This window comes from Pseudopodoces humilis, chromosome 4, assembly GCF_049639895.1.
Source record: "Pseudopodoces humilis isolate 2021_Gansu_Grassland_sample_001 chromosome 4, ASM4963989v1, whole genome shotgun sequence".
In the NCBI taxonomy this organism is placed as follows: Eukaryota; Metazoa; Chordata; class Aves; order Passeriformes; family Paridae; genus Pseudopodoces; species Pseudopodoces humilis.
This window is the reverse complement of record NC_142203.1, coordinates 19,214,077-19,241,703: the sequence shown is the minus strand read 5'-3', so window position 1 is coordinate 19,241,703 and position 27,627 is coordinate 19,214,077. Positions and strand designations below refer to the sequence as shown.

The window sequence follows — 27,627 nt, the reverse complement described above, 5'->3', positions numbered from 1 at the left end:
ACTTAGAAACCCAGCACTTGAACATATCACAAAGGTTCAACTCATTTAAAGATACACCCCTAAATACAGGTGAAAATCTGGTGCTGTCCTCCTTAGACAAAGACTCATCCAAGCAGAGACCAACACCCACCCGCAGGCTTACAGCTTCTGTTTCACTTACTGTGTAGATTCTGTCAAGTACCCAGCTGTCCCAGAAGAAGAAAAGACAAGTTTTATAATAGAAACAGGCTGCATTACTTCACTGCAGGTAAAAAAATCTTTGAAGCTGCCATTTGCTTGCTGCTACAATGCTTTCATTCTGTTAGAGACTTTGTATTTGAGATAAATTTTGCAAGTGACCTGTGAGCTATAAACCATGACTAAGGAGAGTTGATATAAGCTGCAGCTTCTCAGCATATTTTCCCTATCAACAAGCAATGTTTTTATTTTATCTACAGGCATTTCACAGGCCAATTGGATCTACAGGCATAGAGAGGATCCCATATGACACAAATACAGGCTGATTAAAACAAACCATAGATTGGGAAGCTCATATTTCAGCTAGCCAAAGTATTAACAGCAGCCTAGGAAACAAATCCGGGAAGTATGGATCCTGCAAGGGGTCAGACCACCTGATGGTGAAGGAAAATAAGCCCCAAACTCTGTCACCTGACAGTTTGATTTCAGCTTTTTCAACTGGCCAGGAAAAGAGCAAGCAGCACCCAAACTTGTGACTAGAAACACAGGAACAGCAGCTTCGAAGTGGGTGGCTTGTCAAATGATATTAAGCAAAAAATGCATCAGCTACTCTCTTTCACACCAGATTCTTAAAAGGCTTTGCAAAACAGGCTTACACGTTATTTTGTGGAAATAATTCATAATTTTTATACTCTGTCAATTTTGGTCCGGGACTACTTTAATCAGTGCTCGTCCTTTTTAACTTCAGCAGTGGGTTATGTATATACATTCATGTGCAATCAGATAATATATTCAGACACCTGAATATAATCTGTTTAGAACATTATATAAAATAAAATCAGCTCCTTATTCAAGACAACCTTCCCATCTCAAAGTCCTTGATGCTCACTGCAGATTGGAAGACGTGAATACTTTATAAGAAACTGATATTTTCACTTACTTCTCTTGAGTTTGTTATAATTTCCCAAATTATTAAGCCTAACTTGACTATGATCCTAAAAACCACATATCTAACCACTTCAATCTGATAAGCTTGATTTTACTTTTCAGTTACTGAAAGTTACTTTTTACAAGTGCGTAAAAGTTAAAGATCAGCATAGTGCACAGCAAGTTATACACACTGATTTTGAAGACAGGTTGCAAATCCTGTGTAAGGTAACTTCGTCCTGTGTAAAGTAACTTAAGTGTTCCATAGATTAAAATTTAGTCATTTGTGTCTCTATTCAGCATATTTGGAGACTGCTGAAATGACAATCTTTTTCTGCTGGCCTTTTGATATGATGACAGCAACTATAGTCCCAACACAAACCTCCTGAAAAACAAAAATTACCTTTCTGGTAATCAATCAAAGATTGATCCTCAATGAAAAACTTGGGAACAGAACTGCCCTATGAAAATAAGCACCTCTGATAGACTTTCCCTCTCTTATGCATAATTTGAGCTCGTATTTGTAACCTGAAGTAACTGGATCCTCAGATCACTGCTACTGGAAGGCACTCCAGAAGCTTTAAAATGGTAAGCATTTCTATAAGCACCAGTTTCCTGTGACTTGTCAGGTGCAAACATAAATGTAAGTTCCTCTGCTTAGATGAAATATTGATTGCAGTTAAAAAACAAACAGAACAACTCACAATGGACTTTGGGCCTTTTAAAATGTGCTTACTTTTCCACTCCTAGAAAATTACAAGACAATGTAATTGCTTACATCCTCAGACTCAAAGACATGACAAATCATTTTGTACTGCCTCTTTCCGTCTTGAGAGGGGTGAGATGCTTCCACATTATCCTGGGAGTTAGAGCGTGGCATTCGCCTGCGAGCCATCAAAACAACTATATTTCCTATATCAGCAATGTAAGAAATGGTCCGCAGGGGATGATCCATCATGGTTTCCTGGGGAATAAGAAAACCAACATAAGCAGCTGCTTCAACTAAGTTCTTATTGCACATCTAGTATTATCAAAACACACAAATAGCTGTAAGACTATTCACTCTGTTAAGTGAAGTCTGTAATACCTGTCATGCATGAAGGGAGATACAAATAGAAACCAAGAGTTTCACTTTCCAAAACCAAAACAAAGAGAAAGTTTTACAGGGGATTTTTTTCTGTGGAAATGCACATCAAGACCTCAATTGCAGAACCTGCATATGCTGGGCATGTATGTGAACAGGACTATCAACAAATTATTGCAGCTAAACATTTTGAGCTACTCTGTGCACAATCAATACTTGATGCAGCATGGTTCAGAAGACATAAGCTGACTGCAATTATCTTACCCACAAATTCTAATAATTTCTACAGTCAGACACACCAGAGTAATGACCCGTATGACATGGCTCTTGACCATGGATTTCTGATTAGAGGGGTACAGAAGAGCCAAAACATTTTACAGACAAATTTTAACATGTAGGTGGAAGTCTATTCCAGTAGTCTACTCCAACAATACCAACAAAGTATTTTGTTTATGTTTTTACCTGTGTGTCTGCATTCAGTACTTTTATTCTCTGTGTAGAAATGAAGAGGTCCACTTCAGTCATGGGCTGAGATTCACCTTCTGGAGCCTGCAAATAAATGGATTAGAGTCAAACAAACACATCAGGTAACATACTTACTAATAATGATGTTAATTCACGTACAGGGGTGCACTAAGACACAGTCACCAGAACAGAAATGCAGGATAGAGTATTAGACTGCAGAAGCAAAAGAGAAACACAAAGATGTGGAAACTATATCATATACGTGAAAGTGAATTGGGTATTGTTTGAAAAAAAAGTTAACCTCATAAAAGCTTGCCTGCTATTTTTCCTGATTCAGTAAAATTATACCTGACTGCAACATGAACTATGAAGATTTCTTAAAAAGCATTATGATTTTACCATTTTCTGCACACTATGAAACCCACTTCAAATAAGGTTTTCATACATGGCACAGAAAGGCCTAACAGCATCTCCTGCCTGAGGAATTTCTATTTGGGCTAGCAGTGGCTGCCAAGACCAATGGAAAAACCTGTACCACAGGAGGTACTGTTTGAGCTTTTCATAATGCAGTTCTGGCAAGAAGACCTTCACAGTCAGACAACATACTTTCCAAGCAGTAACCCACTTTAGAAGTCATATTTTGTTAATAGAAAGCAAACATTTGCAATATTTTTTAAATTATATTTGTTAAAAGGCAATTGAAAGCTCCACAAACAAAACTTATTACAAAGATGAGTCAATCTCAGTATATTACTGTATGTATAGACATAAACTTGTTTTTTTGCATCCAGCAATCCGACATCTCTGTGTGTTAAACAAAGCATTCTTAATAAATATAAAATAAAAAAAAGTAAAAAAAAAAAAAGCCACAAAAAACCCCCACACTTCATTTTAATCCATGATTTTACAAAGTTTAAACATTTGCCGTGTCAGTCTTGATTCTTTAATACGCATTTTGGGTACTGCCTGTAACCATTTAATAAATCCAATCTTTCTTCTATTTCTAACGTGAAATGGCTAATGATAAGCAACAAAAAATGGCCAATCAGGCAACTGATTTCTGAGATATGTCAAGTTGTATGGTGGCTCAGAAATAAATCTGAAAAAACCTTGCTGGATGCAGAAAATAAAACCACAAAATAAAAAGAAAGGAAAAAACCCTCCCAGAAAACAAAAGAACAAGCATAACATCAAGCTGATGGAGTTTGTACTGCACCTTCTTCCTGCTTTTGGCTAATTTCTGGGCCATCTGCTTAGCATGGAACAAACAGAGACAGGAGAACAGTTAGAGAAGAGCTTACAGAGACTCCAAGTCAAGCAGGAATCTACAAACTAATGTCAGGGCTCACAGACTACTAGCTGGTCTAAATTAGTCCCTGCTTAGATTAATTTGCTCCTTTTGCTTTTAGCTTAAAAATTTCATGTTTAGCACAATTAATTTCAGAAATGAAAAGAAACAGCACCAAAAGAGTCAAGAAGAACACAAAAGGATTTTTTTTCACTTAAAATGTTACTTGCAATAAACAAGGTTATTTTGTGAGCAATTGTTTTTGAGGTTTGGTGAGGGGGAGGATGGTTTAAGAAACATAACAGAGCTTCCCCTCACTTACAGCAGTGTAAACCATAATATTATTTCTTTTGAAGGCACACCAATGTAAAAGGTAAGAGAAAAATTTATGCCTTATTTTTACAGCTTTTTCAGATCTCATAGTTCAACAGACTTCAAAAAAATAACCTCCCTAACAATATGCTACTTTTTCCTGGAAAAATAAAATGACAAAAGGTTACTATCACCTTCATTTTCTCTTCCTTCTGAGCAAATAAATCTGTACCCATGTTCATTCAGTGTCTCTGGTCAACGTATTTTCCTGTGACACCTACACAAAGGTATGTTCACACTACCAAATTTTTTCAGCTCCAGAAACACCTTAAAAGAAGTTTCTACTAACCAAAACTACGTAATTTTTACAGTGTTGCAATCATGAATTCAAACCAATGGTGAACTGAGCTTTACAGAGCTGCTCACTGAAAGAATGCAATACTCACCAGGCCAGCAGTTAGGCCTTAACTTCAAACAATAGCAGCCTCTTTGGTACTTAAATTTACAGGTGTGCTTGAGGTAGGAAGGAAGCTTACACTTAACAAGCTTCATACAGATTCAGCACTAACTTCTTTTACCAAGAGCAAACAGGAGGCCTGAATCACAAGACATATCATAGATTTTATACTGATGCTCACAACCTAAATCTGTCAGATCTTGTCTAAACAAACATGAAACCAGCCACTTGAAGTTTAGGCCAACCTGCTTATTTGCAAATAGAAACTTTCTCAAACTAGCTTTTAGTCACCTTTTTCAAACTTAGAAGTATTTTGTAGCCTGATAGGTTATTTTGCAAACTATTGCAAAAGCAATTAAAACTGCCTTATGCGGCAGACTCTTCACTACATTACTCTCAATTTAAATTAATAGTCAGAAATAATATACTTGTCTTGAGTAACGGCTGCCTGTCCTACACTGGGCAAGGAGGAGACACTCCTGAGAGAGAGCATTTAGATTGCCTTCCAAAATCAAGCTTTTCTTTCTCACCCTTCCCAAACTTTAGAATGATGGACCTCCCAAAAGAAGAAAAGCACAGGCCAAAATGAAGAAAAAGGGGGGGAAAAAAATCTTTGAGCTACAGCTTTACAATGAAGAATCAACAATTTATCAATATACACTATGACTCAATTTACTGAAAATTCTGTTCTTCAAATGAAAGCATATTGAAGAACTACTTTCAAATATTTCATAAAAGTAAGACAATGATATGGAACAAGCACTTTTAATAAGTGATTTAACACTGCACAGAAGTGTCACAAAATAACTTATGGTCCATGAACAACAAAAAATAGGATAATTCTATGCAAGATACTTTATTAGACAAATCCTCTTTATCATGACATTATTTTGCTAACTCAAATGAAAGATTCTGTATTCCTAGAAGAAAAGAACAAATGGAAAATACTTAATATACACTTTTTTTTTTTTTAATATACAGAATTCATTATTTTCCTTTAAGGTAAGTGAATGTATTTATTTATATAGATGCAATTTCCAAAATTACAGAACATTAAAACCCAGTAAGCTTCTGCTTTTGCTACAGAGAGGTCCTAAGTTCAATCCATTTAGTCTCTACAAAAAATGCTCTGCAACTGAGTACTGAGAGGACACTGAGTGTGTGAAAATGTGTGAAATACTAAACTAAATATCCACATATGGATTCTATCTCAAATTACACTCAGAAATCAAACCAGGTGTTACCTAGAAATGTTCAAACCCGCCACACAGCAAGCTACAAGTGCCTCCTAATGAAATACTCCTAACTACATTTGATGAACACCTTCAAAGCAGTATATCTGTTTTAACTTAGCTGGACTTCATAGAGATGAAGGCCAAGCAAGAAAACACCCAGCTCTTGTACTTCTAACTGAAAAGATACTTATTTAAAGAAGAATGGAGAATTGTTTTCAAAGTCTGTTCACATTCCAAATGAATGAACATGTGGCCTGAAGGTTCTGCTCAAAGGAAGGGATCAATAAAATCAAAAGGTATAGTTAAAAAATAAATCAAAAGGTACAGTTATGTGAAGGTATAAATAGCAGGGATTAAACAAAGCCCTTTTTAATACTCAGCTTCAAGTTTGTGTATTTTAAAAGCTCATTCTTAATCATAAGCTTTGAATGGAGAAACAGTTGACATGCAGTAAGTACAGCACTCTGTAAACAAACATGAGTAGGGCACAACCTTCATAGTCACTGTGCAAGTCATAATTTACACATGTGGGATATAGAATATCTGATGCAGTGATGAATCTGCCAGCAGGAAGTCCATCTATCATAATGAATTTCTCTCTGAAAACATTTAGCTTTAATGGCAACCAGCAACAAAACTTGCCAAAGCCAACCCTAATAAGCCAAAGAGCCCAAGGTGCAGGGGAGTTGCCTGAGCTTTACTCAGAAGCAGAAAGCAATAGCTGTCCAAGAAGTGTTCAAAGGTATTGTGTACAACGTAAAACAAATCAATAATTTTCTGAAATACACCAAGTTTCAGAAAATTAAATATACCAGCTAGGGTTCTACCAGCTCAAAAATGCAATCACTTGGGCCTCAAGCCTGAAAAAAATATACTGTAAGCAAGGATATGCATGCCTGCTGATTTAGAAAGATGTACAAGTTACAGGGTTTATGAGTGAAATGCATTAAATAGATTTCTTCTGTTCTGAAACACAGAAATGCCGAGGCATAACAGAATCCTCAGAATGGTATTTTGTTAACAAATTTTTACAAAATATTTTTCATATCAAAAAAAGATTCTATACTCTTACACCTCATAGGCCCAGTTTGTATCAATTCTGCTTCATTTTTGCCCACCATATCCCTGCAATCCTTTTCGAATTTGTACTCCTACACAAGCTTTACCTTATAGGTGCAAATACCCTATGCAGCCCCAGGTTCAAGTCCCACTCCTGATACCTATTTGCTATGATACTTCATGCTAATCTTTCCTTTCACCCTCCAGTGACACGTCCCTCCAAGATCCAGCCTCACCAAAGTCTTTGTTTCTCTCCCTTTTCTTCCTTACCTTTAGTTCCCTTTCATTCAAATCAGACAAGTTTTCTAGCACACCACCAAGCATCAGGAAGGCACACAAAGAGACTACTAAACAGAAGGGCACAGTCTTATTTGCCCAGAACAGGAAAAAAACAGACTCTACAAGGAAAACTCTTCACCACAGGTTTGGGGAGAACTCACTAGGACCTGCCATTGGTAAAAAAGCTTCATAAAACATATTTTTAAAGAATGTCACTTAATCCAGAGTCTCCAATGAACAAAAATAAATCACTCTTTTGCAAAAGGCTCAGTAGTTCAAGTTAGTGAAGACTTCTACAGAGATGGTGGAGGATAATCTCTAACAGGAAGGCTACATTCCTGCCTTTTCTAAAACCTGAGTGTGTTAAAGATTATCAGAGACAAGATTACAAGAACTATGCATTTGAACACCAGCAAAATAACAATTTTTGGAAGTTGTCTCAACGGCTCCATTTGGAGCTTCTGTTTCAACGTTACATACAGAGACTAAACTGAACACCTGCAATGGAAAGCACTGGAGGGATTAACAAGTGCAAGAAGCATCAGCTGACCTTAACAGACAATAGTATTGGTCTTGCTGATAACCTTCTCTCCTCTTCCTTTCTCTTTTACACAATTGCACACCAAATCTGAGTTGGAATCCAAAATAAAATATACAAAAGAAAAACACACAGAAAATTCACAGAGTTGGTTGTGCTGATTAGCTGAATCAGCAGAAGATTAAACTGTGTGCCTGCTAGCCAGTCATGTATGGGTAGTGGGAATGTTGCAGCATCCTGTACAACTGTGCAATACTTCATCCACACACCTTAATTTCAGCTGACAATGTCATAATTGTAACTTACAGTACAGCAGCATTCCCATTGCTGAGAATGGCCAGTACAGAAATCAGTTGGAATTTCTCTTTCAAAACAAAATTTTTCAGATTCCAGGATAAATTCTTTTTTCTACACCTTTTTTTTTTTTTTAAATTAGTTCACAGCTCTTATGTGTGGAGAAACAAGTATCCACAACAGGGTAGAAAATAACTGCAGTCATTACCACAGTAGCAACTCCAATGAGTGCCAAGCCAGAAGCAGCTGCAATACTTACTAGTTACTTCCTTAACCTGTTTTCCCTCCACACCTAGATAATACTTCGACCACTATTCACTTCAGATTCTGGTTTAGTGTACACAGCACAAATATTACCATAGGGAATTAAAATTACTTGATAACATCCCCTTATCAGTCTCGTTCCAAAAGCAGCATTAGGTATATGATTTATTTTGCAGAAGGAAAAGTGAGACACTTCTCATTCTGAAACTACAGATAACCCCACCTGGAAAAATCACTGCATAAGAAAGAAGTTCATACCCACAATCATAAAGCAACCATACAAGAAGCAGCAGGAATTACTCCTCACCTTAATCCTGCTGACAGCTTCCTGAGCCTGCATCATTCTGACATTCTTGGATGGAGTTTTATCAGAAAGGAGTTGAGTTGAACCAAGGTAATTGGCAGCAAAAATGATTCCATCGATTAAGTCTTCAGGATCACAAGGTCCAGGAACTGTAATACAGGAAAGCCATCACTGAAGGCAATCATGAAACACAGTGAAACAGCAGAACTCTGACAACTTGAACCTGCACCTGACGGCTGCAAAACCTCCTCTGAAATACTTCAGTTTAGCATAACAAAAAGGCAACCAGTACTTTCAAAGGCACAAAACATCAAACAAATTATTTCAAAATTTTTGGTGGGTTGACCCTGCCCACCAAAGCTCTTCTATCACTCCCCTCTGCAGAAGGACAGGGGAGAGAAAATATAACAAAGTCTCATGGGGCAAGACAAGAACAGGGAGCGATCACTCGTCAGTTACTGCCATGGGCAAAACAGACTCCACTTGTGGAAACTTGTTTAATTTATTATTAATGAAGTCAGAGCAGAATAATGAAAAATAAAAACAGATGCTCCAACACCTTCCTCTGTCCCTTCCTTCTTCTGGGACTCATTTCTATTCTCAATTTTCTGTATCTTCTGCATCCAGAGGCACAGGGAAATGGGGGCTGTGATCAGTTCATCACATGCCGTCTCTGATGCTCCTTCTTCATCATGGGGAAGACACCTCACACTCTTCCTCTGCTCCAGAATGGGATACCTCCTACAGGAGACAATCCTTCAGAACAGACTGCTCTGATGAGGGCTCCCTACGGGGTCACAAGTCCTCCCAACAAACCTGCTCCAGGCAGGCTCCTCTCTCCACTAAGCCACATATCCTGCAAGGAGCCTGCTCAGCCTGGGATTGCCATGGGGTCACAGCATTCTTTCTTTGGGCATCCACGTGATTGGTATGGGGTCCTCCAGGGGCTGCTTGTGTGTTCCACTGTGGACCTCAACTGGCTGGAGAGGCACAACTGGCTGACCATGGTCATCACCATGGGCTGCATGGGAATCTCTGCTCTGGCACCTGGAGCACCTCCAGTCCTTCCTACTCCACTGACCTTGTCTTCAGAGATCTTTTTTTTTTTTTTTACACAATCCCAGCCCTTTACTCTCTGGCTACAGCTGCTGTGGTGCAGAGTCTTTTTCCCCTTCTTAAATACAATATCCCAGACGTGCTACCACTGTCACTGATGGGCTCAGCCCTGGTCAGTGGTGGGTCTGTCTTGGAGCCAGTTGGCGCTGATTCTATTGGACAGGCAGGAAGCTTCCAGCAGCTTCTCACTTCTTCTAGCCACCCCACAACCTTGCTATGCAAACCCAGTACAACATCTCTCCAGCAAAAGCTACAATTGTTAATCCAGCCTGTTTCTCACAATAGCTCATTCTTTTCTGAGTAGGGATCAGCTTGGAGCAAAATAAACTGTGATTTTTCACTTGATAAAGTGACAGACACAGTTACTCAGCTTACTCCTCACCCACCAAAATCAGCCCTGCAATTCTGAGACTAACAGTGACAAGCAGAAAGAGAAAAGGTGCAGTTTCATAGCAGCAATCAGCCTCTTTCTTGCTTGTGCACTAACCACAGTTGGTGAAACAAACAGATCAACATCCCTTGGAAGGTTCTACATATACTCAATATTTTTACTCATACCCTACTCAATATTTTTATGCCACAGACCTTTAAAAAAAGTAGTCTTAACAAGGATACTGTGGTAAAGAACTGAGTTAAATAAAAACGTTATTAAATACACAAGATATTAAATACACAATGCACGGGCTCTCTTCTTGGCAAAGCAACTCTCTTAGTCCATAGATTCTTAGAGATCCAACACCCATCAAATTTTGTGGAAAATGATGGGGTGTAAAGTGTTCATTACCAAGCAAGGCAAATCCTTACAAAGCAGCACTTCTGATTTGTAAGATTTTTGGTGTTTGGCAGCCTTACCTAAAAATTTTATACATTAAAATGTTCCATTTTGATACCATGTTAAAACTACCATGATCCAAAAGGGAGGCTGGTTAAACTGCAGAAACTTCCTGTTCTTAGAAGTAAGGGAAAACTATTGTTGCTCAAGACAAGAGAGAATATAAATAGTATTAAAGAATGCGCACGGTAAATACGTTCACATTTCATCAGAAAACACCTGTGTTTACGTTTGTCTTTCTTTTTTCCTCTAAAAAAAAATCAGGGGGTATCTTGAACTACAAGGTGATGGGGCTTTACGTTTCAGATTACTCAGAATGCAAACTTTTTTTCTAATAATAACATATAAGACTAAGAACCCCTCAGAATGAGCACGAGTAGCTTTTGCCTCAAGGAAAAGTAAGTCATTATTATGATTAAAATAAAAAAGAAAGAGCTGGAGCTAAATATCACACTGAAACCATACACACAGACAGAAGCACATGCATAAATCTAGTGAGCAGGCTTGTCTTCTTTTTGATTTCTTTACATACAAAAATTCATGACTAGCAATTTTAAGATGCTCATCTCCAGTGTGCAGTTTGCTCAGGCAGTACGTATCTGGAAAATTCTCAAAATTAAGAAGTCACTTGCATGCACATGACCTAAAGAAATTGTGTTATTTCCTTAGGGAAATTCATGCATCTGGAAGTATTACATATTTACACAGAAATCACACAGCATTTTAAGTGCTGCTATTTATTACTCTGCACATCAAGGCCTCTTCACTACTTCCACACTTTACGTTAAAGGATGTGAAACCCTTTACCATTTCTGATCAAAATGAGAAAAAAAAAAAAATGGGCAAAGGTATAGGACTCCAAGAAAGTGGATATTAAACCCCAAAAAGGTATGTGCTCCAATTGTATCAGAGGTGAACACACAGACAGCATTGCTTTTTAGAACACCTCCTTTATTATCTCTGATAACAAAACTATTACCTCAATGAAAGCCTAGTATAGCTAGTATAGGTGGTGGCAAATTTTTCCTTGGACTGCTGGTGCATATAAATGGAACATTTGTAATTTTAAGGAATTTTGTGCTCGACAAAGAACCAAGAAAATTTTAGTTCACGATTTTATTTTTTTTTCCCTAAGGTGGAGGTAAATATTTTTAAAAGCCCCCTTGATACAGAGGACTATCAAAAGGAGATTAATTTAAAATCTAAGAGAGATCCTTAACTGGTGTAAAATTCCAATGCTTAGCTATGGACTAATTGATATTCTGGCCAGAGACTCCAAAACAGGCAGCTTATACTCTTAAGACTAAAACAACAATCAATTTGCAGTCCAAAGAAAACGATCACATAATCAGTTAAATTCAGCACACTGTAAAGCAATCCAAGGAGTGACAAGGAAGTCCAAATAAAGAATTACATCAATTGTATTTCTAAAATTTCATACTGTCAGAGGAAACTTCTATTTTCTGCTTCTGTCATAACTGCACAAAACTTGTGTTCTTCCTGCAGTATACACAGGATGCAAACTCAGACAAAAGGTAACAGCAGTTCAAGAGGCAGGTAACTTGCTTTTTCACATTGTTCTGAAAAAAACCAGCACTACTGAAACCTTAACTCTGAGGTGAGAAGCAGTATTTAATTAAGACGCAAGTAGCTGTTCAGCAAAGCAGATTTTCACTGGCAGGCCATTGAGCCTGCCAACAGAAATCTATGCTAGACAGAGCACTACAGTCTTCTTGCTTAGTCTGTTTTCCTTCTCTGCACACATTCTTATATGTTGTGTAAATACCACAGCATGTTTTAAGTGATACTGAGGAAAAAAACAGCACAACTGATACAGAAACTATGAATGAAACACTAGAAAATGAAAAGCTCCATGCTTCCAAATTTCTGAAAGAGCACAGTAGGATTTAGCTCAGGTTCTAAATTGCATGCAATTTAATCTAAATCGGTATACCCAGCCTTAGTAGTTCTTCTCTTCAGGAAATAAAAGTAAAATTTTAGACATTATAAATATAGGTGGGTTTTTTGACGTGAAAAAACATTTAGAAACTGTAGAACTATCTTACCTTCAACATATGTTGGAAATGAAGCCAAGCTTTTTCTGGACTGTAATTAAGACAAAAAGGATTTCAAACAGAACATAGCATGCACAAATATGCATTAAAAATTCCTCCATGCCAAAAAAACCCCAAACTTAAATCAGCCATAGTTATTAGTAAAGGTAGAACACCACTTATTATTATTTATATTTAGTATTTTCAAAATCTAAGCACCTACTAAAGTAAATTCAATGCACTCCATTTGTGTTTACCTAGTAGACAATACAGTAAGATCAGACTTCACTTACTTGCTGGTCTTCACTAGTGCATTAATTATCTATCTAATAGGTGCTCTGCTTTTAATAATCAAGAAATATGCAGGAAAGAACATAATACCTCAAAGATACCAGATCTTCCAACTTCAAATAAATGCATACAGGAATATAAAAATTGCAGTTTCCTGTTAAAATCCATGACTGAAACCATCATTAACAAAATACAGTTATTCATTAGGAATGGTTTTAGATTTATCCCTCACATTAACAGAACCTACAGAAAGCTCCCTAGCTTTTAACAGGTTAGGGAGCAGCTTCTATTCTGTGGGATAACCAGATTCACCATGACCTCACCACCAATTGTGCTTACACCATATTGAGCACAAAAACACATTTGGTAGCACCAATCACATAAAGAGTGAAGGAATAAACAGAATCTTGACTTGTGCATGTAAATACACACACTGAAGTAATACCATACATCCTACTGTTATTTTCTGTGAAAGACTATGAGACTAGCCCTTCAGACATCTGAAGGCTACAACTTTCAATGAATGAAATTCACCACTTTGTTTAATCAATAATGTAAACCACAAAAAATGTAACAAACAAAATTGTGTGTGGGACTATATAATTGGTAATGGCTATACTAAAATACCTGCTGCTATCATAGGCAGGTAAGTGGGTAGTAAATGAATCCATAACTGATTGTACTAGCATTAATTCCTCCAATGACTGCTTAATATAATTCTATTAAAAGAAAATCTATACACATTATCAGAATAATGCATACAATCTTCAGTAATTTTCAGTACATGCCACATTTTTTTTCTTTATCACAGGCAACTTACCAGGGTCTGTGTACTAGTGGAAAAACCAGGTAGAACTAGAAAGGTGACTGTTATGTAACAGGTTGACTGACTTAACCCCAAGGAGTCTTCTCCTTTTTAAGATATGGAAAACTGATATAACAAATAATATTATTAACCAATGATGCATGTCTTACTATAAAATAAAATTTGTGAATTAAAAAGAAAAGGCATGTGACACAGACAGCTGAGCCTGTGCAAGCTGTAAGTTCTTTTCACTCCCCATGAAAATTACTAAACTGTGTTGAGAATCCAAGAATCCTGTCCATCAGATTCTGTACTAGCATCAATAAAGATGTCAATAATCAATGATCTGCTGCTGCCAACACGTTTAAGCTGCTGAGAGGACAGTGGCATGTCTTTTCACATCTGTGGCTCCTTCACCTCTTCAGATGAATGGTCCTACTAAACTACCTATCCATATAGACTCCAACAACTGTTTGTAATACTTGCTGATGTAGTGCTAAAGGGGAGATTCAAACACTGGGTTCTGACAGGCATAGAGGACAAATCTCCTACAGACGAGAGGCAGCTCATGTATATAAATATTTTACAAAGTATTTCTTTCTTTTTAAGCAGTGAACAAAATCTATGATACAGATTTACCAACTGTTCAACACTCTAAGCAGCAATTTATTTCCAGGGTAGAGTGGTGCAAACCACCACCATATATGTCCTTATTCTCACTCAAAAGCTTCATTTTTCTTGCTCACTATGCAGGTAGAAAGGCATTATACTAAAACCACTAGAAGAGTAAAGTATCAGGTAATGTTACCAATAGGAGGAAACCTACACTTCTTAATTTTAAATAGCCATGAATAATGAAATATCGAGGTCATTAGTATTTTATTACTTTCAATAATCTTGTTACCATCTGGTATTATAAATTTATATTTAATAAAAAGGTTTCTCTAAGACCTAAAAAATACAGAAATTATAAGGCTGTTTTATCACCTTTATTCTTGCATTAGAAATATTAAAGTGGGAATTATTCCCCATCTGAGGGAAACTAATAGCCCAATACATCCTTACAGTGGAACCTGGTTTACCACCTCTGTAACTATGTGTAAGCACATCGTAACAATTGATATCAACAGTGTTTTGCTTGTTGTTGTTTTTTTTTCCTTTGGGTAATTTTATTGACACGTAAAAATAGCTAAAATATAGAACATATAGTGATAAAGTCTGTAGGGAAGAATCCTTAAGGCTTTAATAAGTTAACAGGAAAGCAGATGAAAACTTAAAGACATGATCTGTAGTTGAACACTTCAGAATATGAAAAATTATGGGTTTCTTCAGTCTTTTGAAATTTTTCATTATTTTCTAAATGCAAATGCAGACTGACACAATTACATACATGTTACAAGCTTTCCTATCCTTTGATAATTGCAAAAGTAAAAAGGAACAAATAGATTATTTAATTAGTGTTTAATTTTTAATCCACTTGTAGTAGATCAGGTTTTTAATTTTGGAAGATAACTCATCCATTACTATCAGTAACAATATGGTATTTTGCTACAGTAGTTTCCAGATTGTTTTCAAGTTTATCAAAAAAAGGCAAATAAACCAAATATTTGCAGATTTTTCTGTTTACAGAACCTGCCACTCTACACTAATCCAAATCCTTCTTAAGTCAAATGATTTTCTTTTCATACTATAAGCAGTTCTAGTCATACTTCATTTTGGTGGAACTACTGTAATCTAAAGCACTACCAGGTGAAGGGGAAAAAAACCCTAACTATGTAGCTTTATTCTGAGAAGCCTGGAGTCAGGAACTGAATTCTGACTACGAAGCACTTGCAGGCCGGTTTCTACAACGACAAAATATTAAGCAGCATAATTTATTATGTAATTAGTTTAATTTAAGCACTTTTTCATCTGGCTGAGAAATACTCTTTCTTAGTGGGGGGAAAAACCAAAAGGGCTTCTTCGTTTTCTCTCTGCTACAGAGAGGATGTTGGCTGTCAGTACCCTGCCACCTGTTAAACAAATTTAGTGACAGCTGAACACAGAGTCAGAAATGCCATGACAAAGAGTCTTCAGCATGTTAGAAATTCAGTCAGATAGGTGGGCAAGCATAAGGTAAAGAAGCATAAGGAAAGGAAAAAGAAGAAAAGGGATTACACAGGTACAAGGGAGCTAGGAAAATTAAAAGGCATAAGCAGCATGAACAAGACTGGCTTTTAAAAACATTTTACTTTACCTCTTTATTAGTGGAAGCCTCTGCTGTACTGCAGACATCCTGGTGATGTTGCCTACTTGATGATTCAGCACCTCGAGGTGAAGAGGAATCTGGAGATGGAGACTAGACATGACAAGAAAATCAAAAGTTATTTTGAGTGCCCAATGTAGAAATTTTTCTTTCATATTCTACATACTATGCTCTAACATTCTAAGAAAAAAATTTAAGGTCACTTAAGAGTAAACTGTGATGGGAAACAAGTGAATTAACCTTAAGCAGCACACAGGGATTCAGCTAAAGTTAGTTTATTTGTCAAACAGGGAAAAGTGAAGAGAAGATTGAAATTTCCCCATAAGTGCACATGCTCCCAGGTATTACTCACCTGAGGTGCTAAACTAATCTAATGTGAGGAGAAGAAGGCCACAGCATTTGTCCATAAATGTTATTCCATTATATCAGAAAACAACATATATAAGGTGTGCAGAGTAATATTGACGTATTCAAGAATTTATGAATATACTCAATGAAAATCTAATACCAGTGTAATCAAGGAGTGGGATTCCTCATTCCAGATAGAGTACAAACCCAGAAAATATTCAATAGTTCATGCTATGAGGTCAATACATACAGATTTCCTCATTCTTCTTCTTTTTCCATAAACAATTCAGTGGAGCAAATATCTAAGTGATTGATCAGCAAGTATCTTGATAAAGGGGAAGAATGTTCTGGGAAAGGATATTCTAATCATAGACAATTTCTGATGAATGCTGGTAATGTGAAAAAGCTGTAGCAAGGTATCTGAAGTACAGAGCAGGGTGCCCTAGTATGATGGTGTGACACAGGAACACAGAATGTGGAATTAATGAAGATGACTGAAATGAAAGAGATCACAAAGCTTTAGCCCAGCAGGCATTTTTAGAGGCAGATTTTAAGGAGCTACCTACAAAACATGTCTGTCCAAGCCAAAATGGAAATCCTCAAAAGGGAAGTCTAGCATTTAGCTACAGCTGGGTATTTAGCCCAATAGACCTGGCATTCTACACTCTCCACTGATGGCAAAACAAGTCAAATGCTATTCTTATCTTTTCATAAACAGTATGACATAGCTTTCCTCTGAGCCAATGAGTCATACCACAAAAGGGATACATTTCCAGGAGTCTGAGCTGGCAACAGTTCCACCCTCATGCTCCGCATCTACTGCAGCTGAAAATTTGAGTTCTATGAAGTAGTTTACAAAAAACCCATGAAACCAAAACCAAACCAAGAACAACTAAAAACCCAAATATCTAAGTTTCTCTTAGCCTCCCTTAGAAATGAAATGAAACAAAACAAAACATAACCCTCTGCTTCTTTCTCTTTACAAACATTCCACTATCTTAGATAATAACTAAGTATTAAAATTATAGTCAACTAATAAAGGCTTCCAAAGAGTTAGGAAGCAATCTTTACAGATATAGCCTGTGTTAAGGAGCCGTCCCTGCGTCTCCCTGTATTTTGAATCACAACTGCAAGCCAAAAGAAGATGCAGCTGTGAAACAATCTCTAGGAAGCTGGCATGTGGTTGCACCATCAGACTGAAGAATTACTTGCCGCAGAGAGCATGTGAGCAGGGGCTGTGGGAGAGATACAGGCTCCCTTGACTTGCTGTGTAATTACCAGTCAACAGTGCCACAGTGATGCAACTGCACAAATGGCAGCTCCTATTTACATAAGGAAGAGTTTTCATAGTGCTCACATTCTTATAATTATGCAGTATTTCTGTTTTAGGAACAAATTTAAAAGGTGCATGATACTATCAATGCAATAATGACATTAATAATAAAGATAATTAATAAATAATAAAGACACTGTAGGACTGAGCTTTAAACATGAAACAAAAAAATCAATTTAAGCATTAAAAGTGGATGTGCACACAAAAAAAAACATTCTTTACAATGGCTGAAAACTCTCATATTCACACACTGAAAGACAAATGATCTAATTTAAACTAGGCAATTAGCATTAAGAAACTGTGCATCATTTGAAATATACTGACAGCTACTCCAGCAGCACTCTAAGTGCCTTTACTCAGCTATTTTTCATCTACAGAATAACAAAACTAAGTTATTACATGGCTTTCTATGTGCTCTGTTTGAATGTCTGCTTAAATATTTATTTTGGAGGAGAAAACCCCTAAAGTAAAACAACAACCAAACAAACAAACACCCTCAAATACACTGAGCCAAGAACCAGAACTACTTAAGCCAAATACCAAACATCTGACAAAATCTGCTGCATGACATGACATGAGAGCTGTCCTTGAAAACATTTGTACAGGGAAGTCCAGTCTTTGAAGAATTAACAATCAGCTCTCTTCGACACCAAAATGCATTTTTAGAGGTACTGTATAGAATGCACAAGGAAAGAATGCAGTCACAGCAATAACAAGAAATATTTTGATGGATCATAGCAGATAGGTAATTTGCACAGCTGCTCTAAACAAACTCTAAAATAAATGCTTAGTAACAGTTTCACTGTCATTTATCATTAACAAAACTAGTTTTAGAAGCCTAACAAAGTTGTTGTCAGAACAAACACAGTAAGGTTACATGATGCACGCTGTTATTAGGCATAGACATCTATCACTGGATTTTTTATTTTTTTTTAGGTGTGCCAATAAAAAAGTGATAGCTATCCCTTTTTCTCTTGAATATCTACTTACATTTTTCTTTCGATATTCAACCTGGTACATCAAAAAATTCTCCATCTCAGTTTTGGTGTTGACTCTAACTAACATGCAACCCACTCCACCTTCCTCGCTCTTGTGCAGAGGGATTTAGTAACAGAACTTGTAAAAGGAGAGGATTGTGTTGCATCTGACGTATCCAGGTCAATCCAGCTGCTTCCTATACAGTTCATGAAGAGACATGTAATTGACACTGAAACACCTTCAAATACAACCACTTGCTCTTTTTTTATAAAAACAGTGTTGTTTTATATGCTTTTAGCAGCAGATCATTCAAAGAGAGTACAGCTTGTGGGTCACATAGCCACACACAAGACTAGGACAGAGGGGATGAAATCATAGAATCATGGAGTCATAGAATCTTTTATATTGGAAGGGACCTCAACGAGCATCTAAATTTTATTGCCCCTGCCATGGACAGGGACACTTCCCACTAGACTGAGCTGCCCAAAGCCTCATCCACCTGGGACTTGAACACTTCCAGGGATGTGGCACCTGGGCAAACTGTGCCAGTGCCTTACCACCTCCACAGCAAAGAATTTTTCCTTGTATCTAATCTAAACCTTCTCTGTCAATTTGAAGTAGTTCCCTCTTGTCCTATTGTTACATGCCCTTGTAAGAAGTTTCTCACTGACCAGTATCCCCAAGTCCCTACCTTGAGAGCTGCTCTCAATGAGTTCGTCTTCCAGTTTGTGTTTGGGATTGTCCTGGCCCATCCGCAGGGCCTTGCACTTGGCCTTCATGAATTTCATGAAGCTCTCACAGGTCAGGCCCCGCTCCCAAGTGTACCCATGTCCCTTTGGATGGGCAACTCTTCTCTCCAGTGTGTTGACCACGCCACTTAGCTTGGTGTCGGCAAACTTGCCAAGGATGCATTCAATCCCACTGCCCATGTTGCTCACAAAGATGTTAAACAGCACTGGTCAATTTTTTGTACTGAAAATAGTAATTTATTCAGAGCTTTTTTATAATATCATGTGTATGGTTGAATCAACAAATGCTTCAGAAATTCATGATTCACTTAAACAACAGGGCATTATTTGACTCTAATGCCTATAATATTAATAATACTAATACTAGAGGCATTATGGCATAGGTATGGCAAAGTCTCCTTGTACATTAGCTCAGGAGACAACTGGATAAAGTAAGGCTTTCATTTTTTTTTTATTTTAGAGATAGTGTTTTTAAAAGAATCTGTACACACTAGGAAAAGGTCAAAGCACTATGGAATCTTCAGGTCCAACATCCAAGTATAGTCAGATGCATTCTATCACAGGAACTGCCTTTGTCAGGACAAAGATGGCAGTAAATTTCCTTGGTTTTAGGACAACCATGTGCTGGCAGTGCCCTCTATCATTTGTACAGCTCAAATTCTGTTCACTAAAATAAAGACTGAGACCATAGGTTTCAGCTGGCATAAATACTCATCAAGAATGAAGCTAAAAGCTAATGATCATTGGTTGTCTTTGTTGAAAATTTTTTTTTAAGTACAGTACTAAAAATGGTGGGCTTGAAAAAAATGGTACCAACTTAGCACTTTACACACATTTGCATCCTGTGGCAAACCTATACAATTCCATTTATAATTCTGACGTATGGATGAAACAACTTTGTACTGTAATTCTGGTATAACTGCCTCCGCACATAGCCTGTGCACTTCTTCATCTGTTTTCTGGGTGGTCCAGGACCTGCCCCCTGTCAGTTTGTACATACATGTCAGGACAAGGTGACCTGATACAAGGTTACTGGCTGAATGGCTCATTCAGAACAACATATTTGATTAACTGCTATAGGACCTCTCCATATAGGAACTTCAGCCTAAACAGAATACCCCAAAAGGCTCCTCCCATGCCCAAGACAACTCATAAGCATCAGTTATCATTTTAACTACCACCCTGGGTAGTTAGCATCTGAAGTGAGGAGCTCTGTCAACAGTTGGGTCAGGACTCTGACAGATCTAACAGCTAACTCATGCAGTTGCTGCCACTGCAACTGAAATGACGAATCTGCTTATGGCTAAGACACTAGCTGGTAGTCAACAGAAATTATTCCTGCCTATGCAGATAACATTATGTACAACAGTCTTATGTACACATTTAACAAAGGAAGTTTTTTGCAATTACTTTAAGGTAAACAATAGCAATGGATCACACATACTGGAGTGATCACATAGAATCACAACTGTATCTAAGAACAAATGCAGTTCTGGAAGTTTTGGTTTGTGGAATTTTTCCTGATACACGTGATGATGTCCTGCCAAGACAGAGCCTCCTATCACTTGCCAGCATCTGGACAATGAAAAACAATCCCATTTGAGAGATCTGACTCAGTGCTGGCTGCCTTAGCCAGCTGAGTATGGACTTCCTTAGCCATACTTTCAACTTCAAATGCAGTTTTACGTGTCAGTCTGAAAAAACCACTGCGGATTCCTCCTTCGTGATCAAAAAATTTTAAGTATAGCAAGTACTGTTCTAGTATTCAACAGCACAGAAAAATCAAGTTACTTTCATCTCTCAACAATTTAAAAATGTAATCAAACAAAACAACATTCAAGGGGTTATATATCCAGAGCTCACCATAATTTAAAAGCCAGTAACTCATCTGGGAGTGTTTGCCTAGAAGCAGAATAATTGCTAAATTTAAGCTTTCTTCTGCGTGATTGATGAATAAAATACTTTTTGTTTTGGTTTGCTTTGGTTCTTTAGTGACTTTTGGTTTGGGGCATTTGGGGCTTTTTCTTCTGCATAAACTTAAGTCTGGGTATCTCACAAATTATAGAAAACTGACCTATAGCTTGAGTGCTCAACCAACAGTTTAAAAAGATCTGCTCAGAAAAAAACTCAGCAATATACTATCAATAAAAACCCATCTTTATTTCAATTGTTTCCTTTCTCTCTTTTTCCCTCTTAGTTCATTTATTACTGAAGCCTGCTTAATTATTTAAAGCACTTCTCTATTGCCTTTTAATAATACATCACTCCTGCTGTGGAAAAAGTGAGGCAAATTCATCTCCATGAAAACACTGAGGTATCAAAACTGAGAAAATTCTGCAGCTGAGAATGCAAGAGTTGAAATAAAATATACATAATCAAAAACAACAGAGAAGTAAAACAATGCAGCTCAGTTCTGTTCCACTGAAGATTTGTCTTCAGCTCTGAATTTTTACTTCACAGATTTAAACCACCCATATATGGGATTTTACTTTGTATCAGGGTGTATTTTAACATCCCTACACCTCAAATGTCTGCAGAGGAACAGTGACAGGAACACCAGTGACAGGACTTTGCAAAACCAAAGTATTGGCATGCAGAAACAAACCATGTCCTGCAGATCAGCAAAACTTGGCTTTCAGATCTATAAACTCATGGATAACTGAACAGACCTCAGAAAGAAGTCTTGGTAATTGGTTCTTAAATTAATGATTTCTATCTCCAAACCATTGTTTTCTCCTGATTATGGCAGAGTTGAAGCAGGTAGCCTGCTTCTACTCTGTTTAAATCACAGCCCTAAAATTCTACTTGACTTTTTGAGCCTTTCAGTGCTTTTCTCAGTAGGTTTTTGTAATTCCACAACTAAGCAAGACACTCTTCTCAAAGCTCTGTAACAAAGATACTATTTTTTCCATACATTTTAAACGCCAGAATATTTTATTGCATTTTGAATTATCTATTACACATAACTGTAATCCTTTGCACTTGAACATATGAATGAAAATTTATCCTCAAATCCAGATCCATGCACTGGTCTTCTATTTAGACCTTTAAACATCACAATTTCTGTGCTTGGCTAGGCAGATTCACTGCAAGTTTCTAGTGGAGAATCTGAGAAGAATGGTGAGCAAGGGCTACCTAAATGGGATATGGGCCTACCCTTCCAGTGAGGTAACTGTGCATCTTGAATGTATTTTCCTAAAGGGTCTCCCAGTCCACCACCTTCAGGCACAGATGTACTACTACTAGAAGGTTCCATGCCTAAGATTTTTCATAGCTTCAGGTACAAACTTTATTCAGTATGATGAAAAGGCTGAGAAAATTGGGATTGTTCAGCCTGGAAAAGAGAAGGCCTTGGGTGACCTAACCGCAGCCTTCCAGTGCCTGAAGGGTGCCTAACAGAAAGCTGGAGAGAGACTGCATGCAAGAGCATGTTGTGACAGGACAAGGGGGAATGGCTTCAATCTGAAAGAGGGTAGGTAGAGAGCAGATATTAGGAAGAAATTCTTCACTGTGAGAGTGGTGAGGCACTGGAACAGGTTCCCAGCAGAAGATGTGGCTGCCTCATCCCTGATAGTGTCCAAGGCCAGGCTGGATGGGACTGTGAGCAACCTGGTCTAGTGGGAGATGCCCCTGCCCATAGCAGGGGGGCTGGAACTAGATGATTTTTAAGGTCCCTTCCAACCCAAGCCATTCCAGGATTCCATGATTTCATGGGTGAACAAAATGTCTCCATTTCACACTCAGAAAAAACAGTCTTGTTCCACAAGAATAAACAATGCAGTTCCATAGCCTTTTCCATCAAGGGTCAGTTTCCTGATGCCACACTTCTCACAGCTGTGCAGCCCTAGCTGCTATTGTATTTGAGAAAGAGATTCTCATGAGGCCATATCCAAATGATGGCATGCTTTGGTTTAAAACGTTTCTGATAAACAGACTTTGGAAATACATGTCAATTGTAGAGATCTCATTTGTTTAGCAAATGTTAAAAAATACTCTTACTGCCTTTATTCAAAAGATACTGAGGATTTTTCAGCTTTTATCAAAAACACAAGTGCAACACCTTCCCCACAAACTCACTGTCCAGACCACCTCTGATTCAAGTGAAAGCATGCATCATTAAACCAGGGTGCACAAGGCACATGGCAGCTAATATTCTCCATTGTTAAATATTAAACAGGTACCTCTTTAAACTACTTATTTATTCACAGAAGTCTGCTACCTGCCTCCTACACCACAGGACTACTGGAGTTTATTACAAGGATCGTTCATGAGCAGCGAGCAATTTATTTTTTGCATACACCTTACCAAACATTTCTTTTGAGAAGAAATACCCAGGAATGACTGATAATCCTGGTAGATTAACCTGTGAACAAAACTGAAATCAGGACATCTTAAATACACACAGATACAATGATCTGTATCTTTCTCACTGTCACAGTCATTGTATGTCTTTCCTAACAGTCCCAAACTATACCTAACTGCAGGCTAGCTGAATGCTTCTGAATTGTTAGCTTCTTAAAACAGTATCTGGACACTTCCAAATGACATCCTACCAAGCATTCTGCTGTGACTGTATTACACAAATGCTCAGCACTGGGGATTCCCCTTCTTGGGGAAAAAAGGCAAAGGAGGCTGTTGTATTTAATGAATCTCAACCACAAATCATTCCTCTGGCTTCACTCATCTCCAGTGCACAGCTTCTAGCTAAATAAAAAGTGATTATTTGTATCTACAGAAGACTTATAAGTTTCAGTATCACATGATTACGATGACAATATTATCATTCAGGTAAGTTCTATCTCTGAAAGAAAATTTGCTAAGAAACAACTTGATGAGAATTTGCTAAGTAGACTTGCAAAATAACGGAAGGCAAAAAATCACCCAATTTGCATTATTTATCTGCAGCAATTTGATACTTGTGGGGCAAGAAAATTGTCTCTGCCTGAGGGTAAAAACACTCATATTTCCAAGTCAATGCTATAAATCAGCCTGATAAACATCTCTGGTATGTACTGGTTACACACTGGTTTACTGGAAAAGCCCCCATCTGAGATTCACTTTTTTTCTCGAGGGAGACAGAAGAAAAATTTACAATTAGATTAATGGACTTCAACTATATTTTTATTACATTGACCACTTATGGTCACTTAGTCAACAAAAGCTATTTTTGCCCAATTTACAGCTAAGCAATTCTAGGAATGCTTCTTTCAAGAAAATGTACAGTTTTTGAGTTGCCATCTAAATTAAAGAATCCAATAAAGCAAATACATACCTCTGCTTCAGGGAAAAACAAAATTCCTACTCAGTCTCAAGTCCCTTCTACAACAAGTCTTCTCCTCAATATGCTAAGATCTTCTAAATTATTTGTGTAACGTACTTCTTCCTTCCAAGAACACAGGCTCTTTGTGCATCTTCAACCATTGTTTCTCTCTTCACTGAGCTATACTAATTGTCATTATAAATCACTGTTTTGATTTCAGTCAGCTGTGAAAATTTCAGTCAGGTTCTTATCATGGTACAAAAAATACTGAATGAGAAATTAAATTTTTGGTGCAAAATGGGAACCCCTATATACTTCAATATGTCATGTATGCAGAGACCAATAAAAACATCTGGTTTGTTCACTCTATGAGCATACCAGACTGAGTCATATCAGCACATCTCAGAAAAGTTCAATTCTGCAAGATGCACCGGGATTTTGGAGAGCAGGTGAAGCAGCTGCGGGAAGAGCTTGGGGCTTTCAGGATCCTCAGCCTAATGTCACCAAGACCATTACGGTACTCTTTGTTACAATCAGTTAGGAAGCAACAGGAAGTCCTTTGATCCTCCAAACAACAACAGTATTTACAGACAATATGGTAAATGTGTAGAAAAAGAGTAGTGTGATCTATTTGAAAATGGGGACAGAAATAATTTTAGTTTTGTAAACTTTTAAAGTTAAGTTAAAAATAACAGTTTCTCACACAAAATAATCTGGGAAGATTTCTTCCTTCACATGACTGCAAACCAACTCTGTAAGAGACGTAATTTTAAAAATATTTGTAGAACTAACTTTTGCTATATAGTTGTTTGGGCTTTTTTTAAGGTTCAATTAGGTTTTCTATTAAGAATCGAGGAAAAAAACCCACAGCACACTCATCACTGTGTTTCCAGTGGTTTTGCAGGAAAAATAAAATCTGGAAACTATACACACGTAAAGAGCTTCATGTGACAAATTCTTGTACAGTTTACCTGGGTTATGCTAAATAGTTAGGTTAGTGTTAAATAGGGAAAAATCTGGCTTCGTGTTAATGTATGTTTACTTCTCTTATGCTTCAGAGTACAAATTTAAGACAAAGCACTTTTTCAAGAATGAGACACAGAACAAGAACATAATGCGCTCTCCTTCACTGCCATTCATGTCACTGTTAAAAGAATTAGATACAGATAACCTGAGAGGTGAAAGCTTAATGTACTCACATCTCCATCTAGTGGCCTCTGGTCGTCAGAATCCCTGGATGGACTGATGTCCTGCCGCATCACCCAGATCGGCTCCTTAGGTTCATCAGGGGTGTAAGGAGAACGGATGGTCCTCGTCTTCACTTCCTCAATAGCCTCTTTAATATCCTTGATGGCCAGTGAAATTGCATCTCTTTTTTCCTTACTGTACCTCTGTACAGATTCTCCTGACCCAGATATAACTCGAGAACCAGATGTGAGCTGGCCATTACTTTCATGTCCACCACTGACAAGAGTCTGACCGTGCTCCAAACTCTGCTCTGACTCTGGCATGTTTTCAGCTGCCTTGTCTAAGCTCTGGGAGCTCATGCTCTGCTTCACCTCTGCTACAATCTGATCAATATCCTCCTCTTGTTCGTAACTATCCATTCTTGGGTAGGGTGCAAACTCTGCTTCCTTTTCAGGGCTGTCAGACTCTCCATCAGACCGTTCATCATAATGGTGAAGACGGGCACCAAGCGCCTCCTTGCGGTAATTGTCGGCTTCCTCCCTCTCCCGCTCATACTGCTGGATGCCCTCTCTAACATCGAGATCTGGTGTGTCTCCTATTTCCTCATACACATGCTCCTGCAGCCCATAATCAGCGTAAGCCTCAGCATACTGTTCATCCTCTCCTCGGTGGAAGAGGCGATGTGTGTAGACATAACCTGAGTAGGCTGCATTCATGGCTTCTTCGTGCTCGATGGAATGGAAATGTAGGTGATTGGGCAGTGTTCGGTTATGAATGGCCTCACCATGCTCTGCCTCGGCATTCTCTGTGTACTCCTCGGACTCAGGCCTATACTGCACTGCATATGCATTCTCATCCTCATTTTCCTGCACTCTCTCAATGTCATAACTGTCCTCCACTGTGGCTATCACATCCCCTTCTGCAGTATCTGTGTGGTTGTGGAAACCACTCTCAGTACTGGCTGACCGAGCTAACATGTTTTCCTCCTCCTGCCCAGACAGGCCCACGTGGCTGCTGCTGGTGTGCCTTGGGTAGCGAGCCGCATACCTCTGCTCCTCTTCCACCTCTGAGTGCTCCAGGTCAGCCTCCACTGACTCATTCACTGCTCCGTTTGCTGGCTCTTCACTGATCTCCCCCTCAGGTGGTCCAACCAAATGGCTCATGGCAAGTTTTGGAGAGTAGGTCACTTATTCTGCTGACATTTTGTCTATCACAGCTGGAAAGAAATAAAACAAAAAAAGACCTCTGACATTACTCCCAATAAAAAAGGTGAAGTTAATGAACAGAAGCAACAAAATGCACCCTTCCTTCCCAGCAGAGAAATATCTGACTCAGCTCTGCAGTCAGGTAATAGACAGAACAGTATGATCTCCCATGCAACCAACAACACCACCCTTGGGGACTGCACTTCTCCCTTCCATGGACAAATTCTTTGTGGAAGTATTATTCCAAACAGCCCCTTTGAAGATGCATGTATGCGCTGCAGTGGCATTGCAATGATGCTAGCATATTAGAAAAGCTAATTTTTGCCAGGAGCTGAACCATGGCAGCAGTGACAGAAATATTTCACCATTGCTCCAGCACTCTCCCCACAAATCACTAACTCGGAGCAAAGGAGGGATGCTGCAATGTAAAACAGCAGGTTTAGTTCTGTCACAGGAGTCTGTAGTTGCTCAGGTACATGACAGCTATGCATTCTATACTTCTTCAGTATGACATCTTCAGGTGAGCTAGTCACATTATGC

The 27,627-nt window shown here is 38.1% G+C and overlaps 1 protein-coding gene across 3 annotated transcripts in view; it reads right to left on the bottom strand.

Moving 5' to 3' along the window:
- Positions 1 to 27,627, bottom strand: part of APBA1 (amyloid beta precursor protein binding family A member 1) — an 88,823-nt gene that overhangs the window by 17,175 nt on the left and 44,021 nt on the right. For 2 of the 3 annotated variants that reach the window (XM_005532882.3, XM_088054418.1), the window contains 7 exons: positions 25,894 to 27,098; positions 16,018 to 16,119; positions 12,698 to 12,737; positions 8,687 to 8,832; positions 3,870 to 3,902; positions 2,651 to 2,737; positions 1,883 to 2,068 (listed from right to left, as the gene is read on the bottom strand). In XM_005532882.3, the coding sequence (XP_005532939.2) occupies positions 1,883 to 2,068; positions 2,651 to 2,737; positions 3,870 to 3,902; positions 8,687 to 8,832; positions 12,698 to 12,737; positions 16,018 to 16,119; positions 25,894 to 27,045 (1,746 nt within the window). In that variant the 5' untranslated portion in view covers positions 27,046 to 27,098. The remainder of the gene's footprint in view (positions 1 to 1,882; positions 2,069 to 2,650; positions 2,738 to 3,869; positions 3,903 to 8,686; positions 8,833 to 12,697; positions 12,738 to 16,017; positions 16,120 to 25,893; positions 27,099 to 27,627) is intronic. The other variant, XM_014261413.2, reaches the window with a different exon arrangement.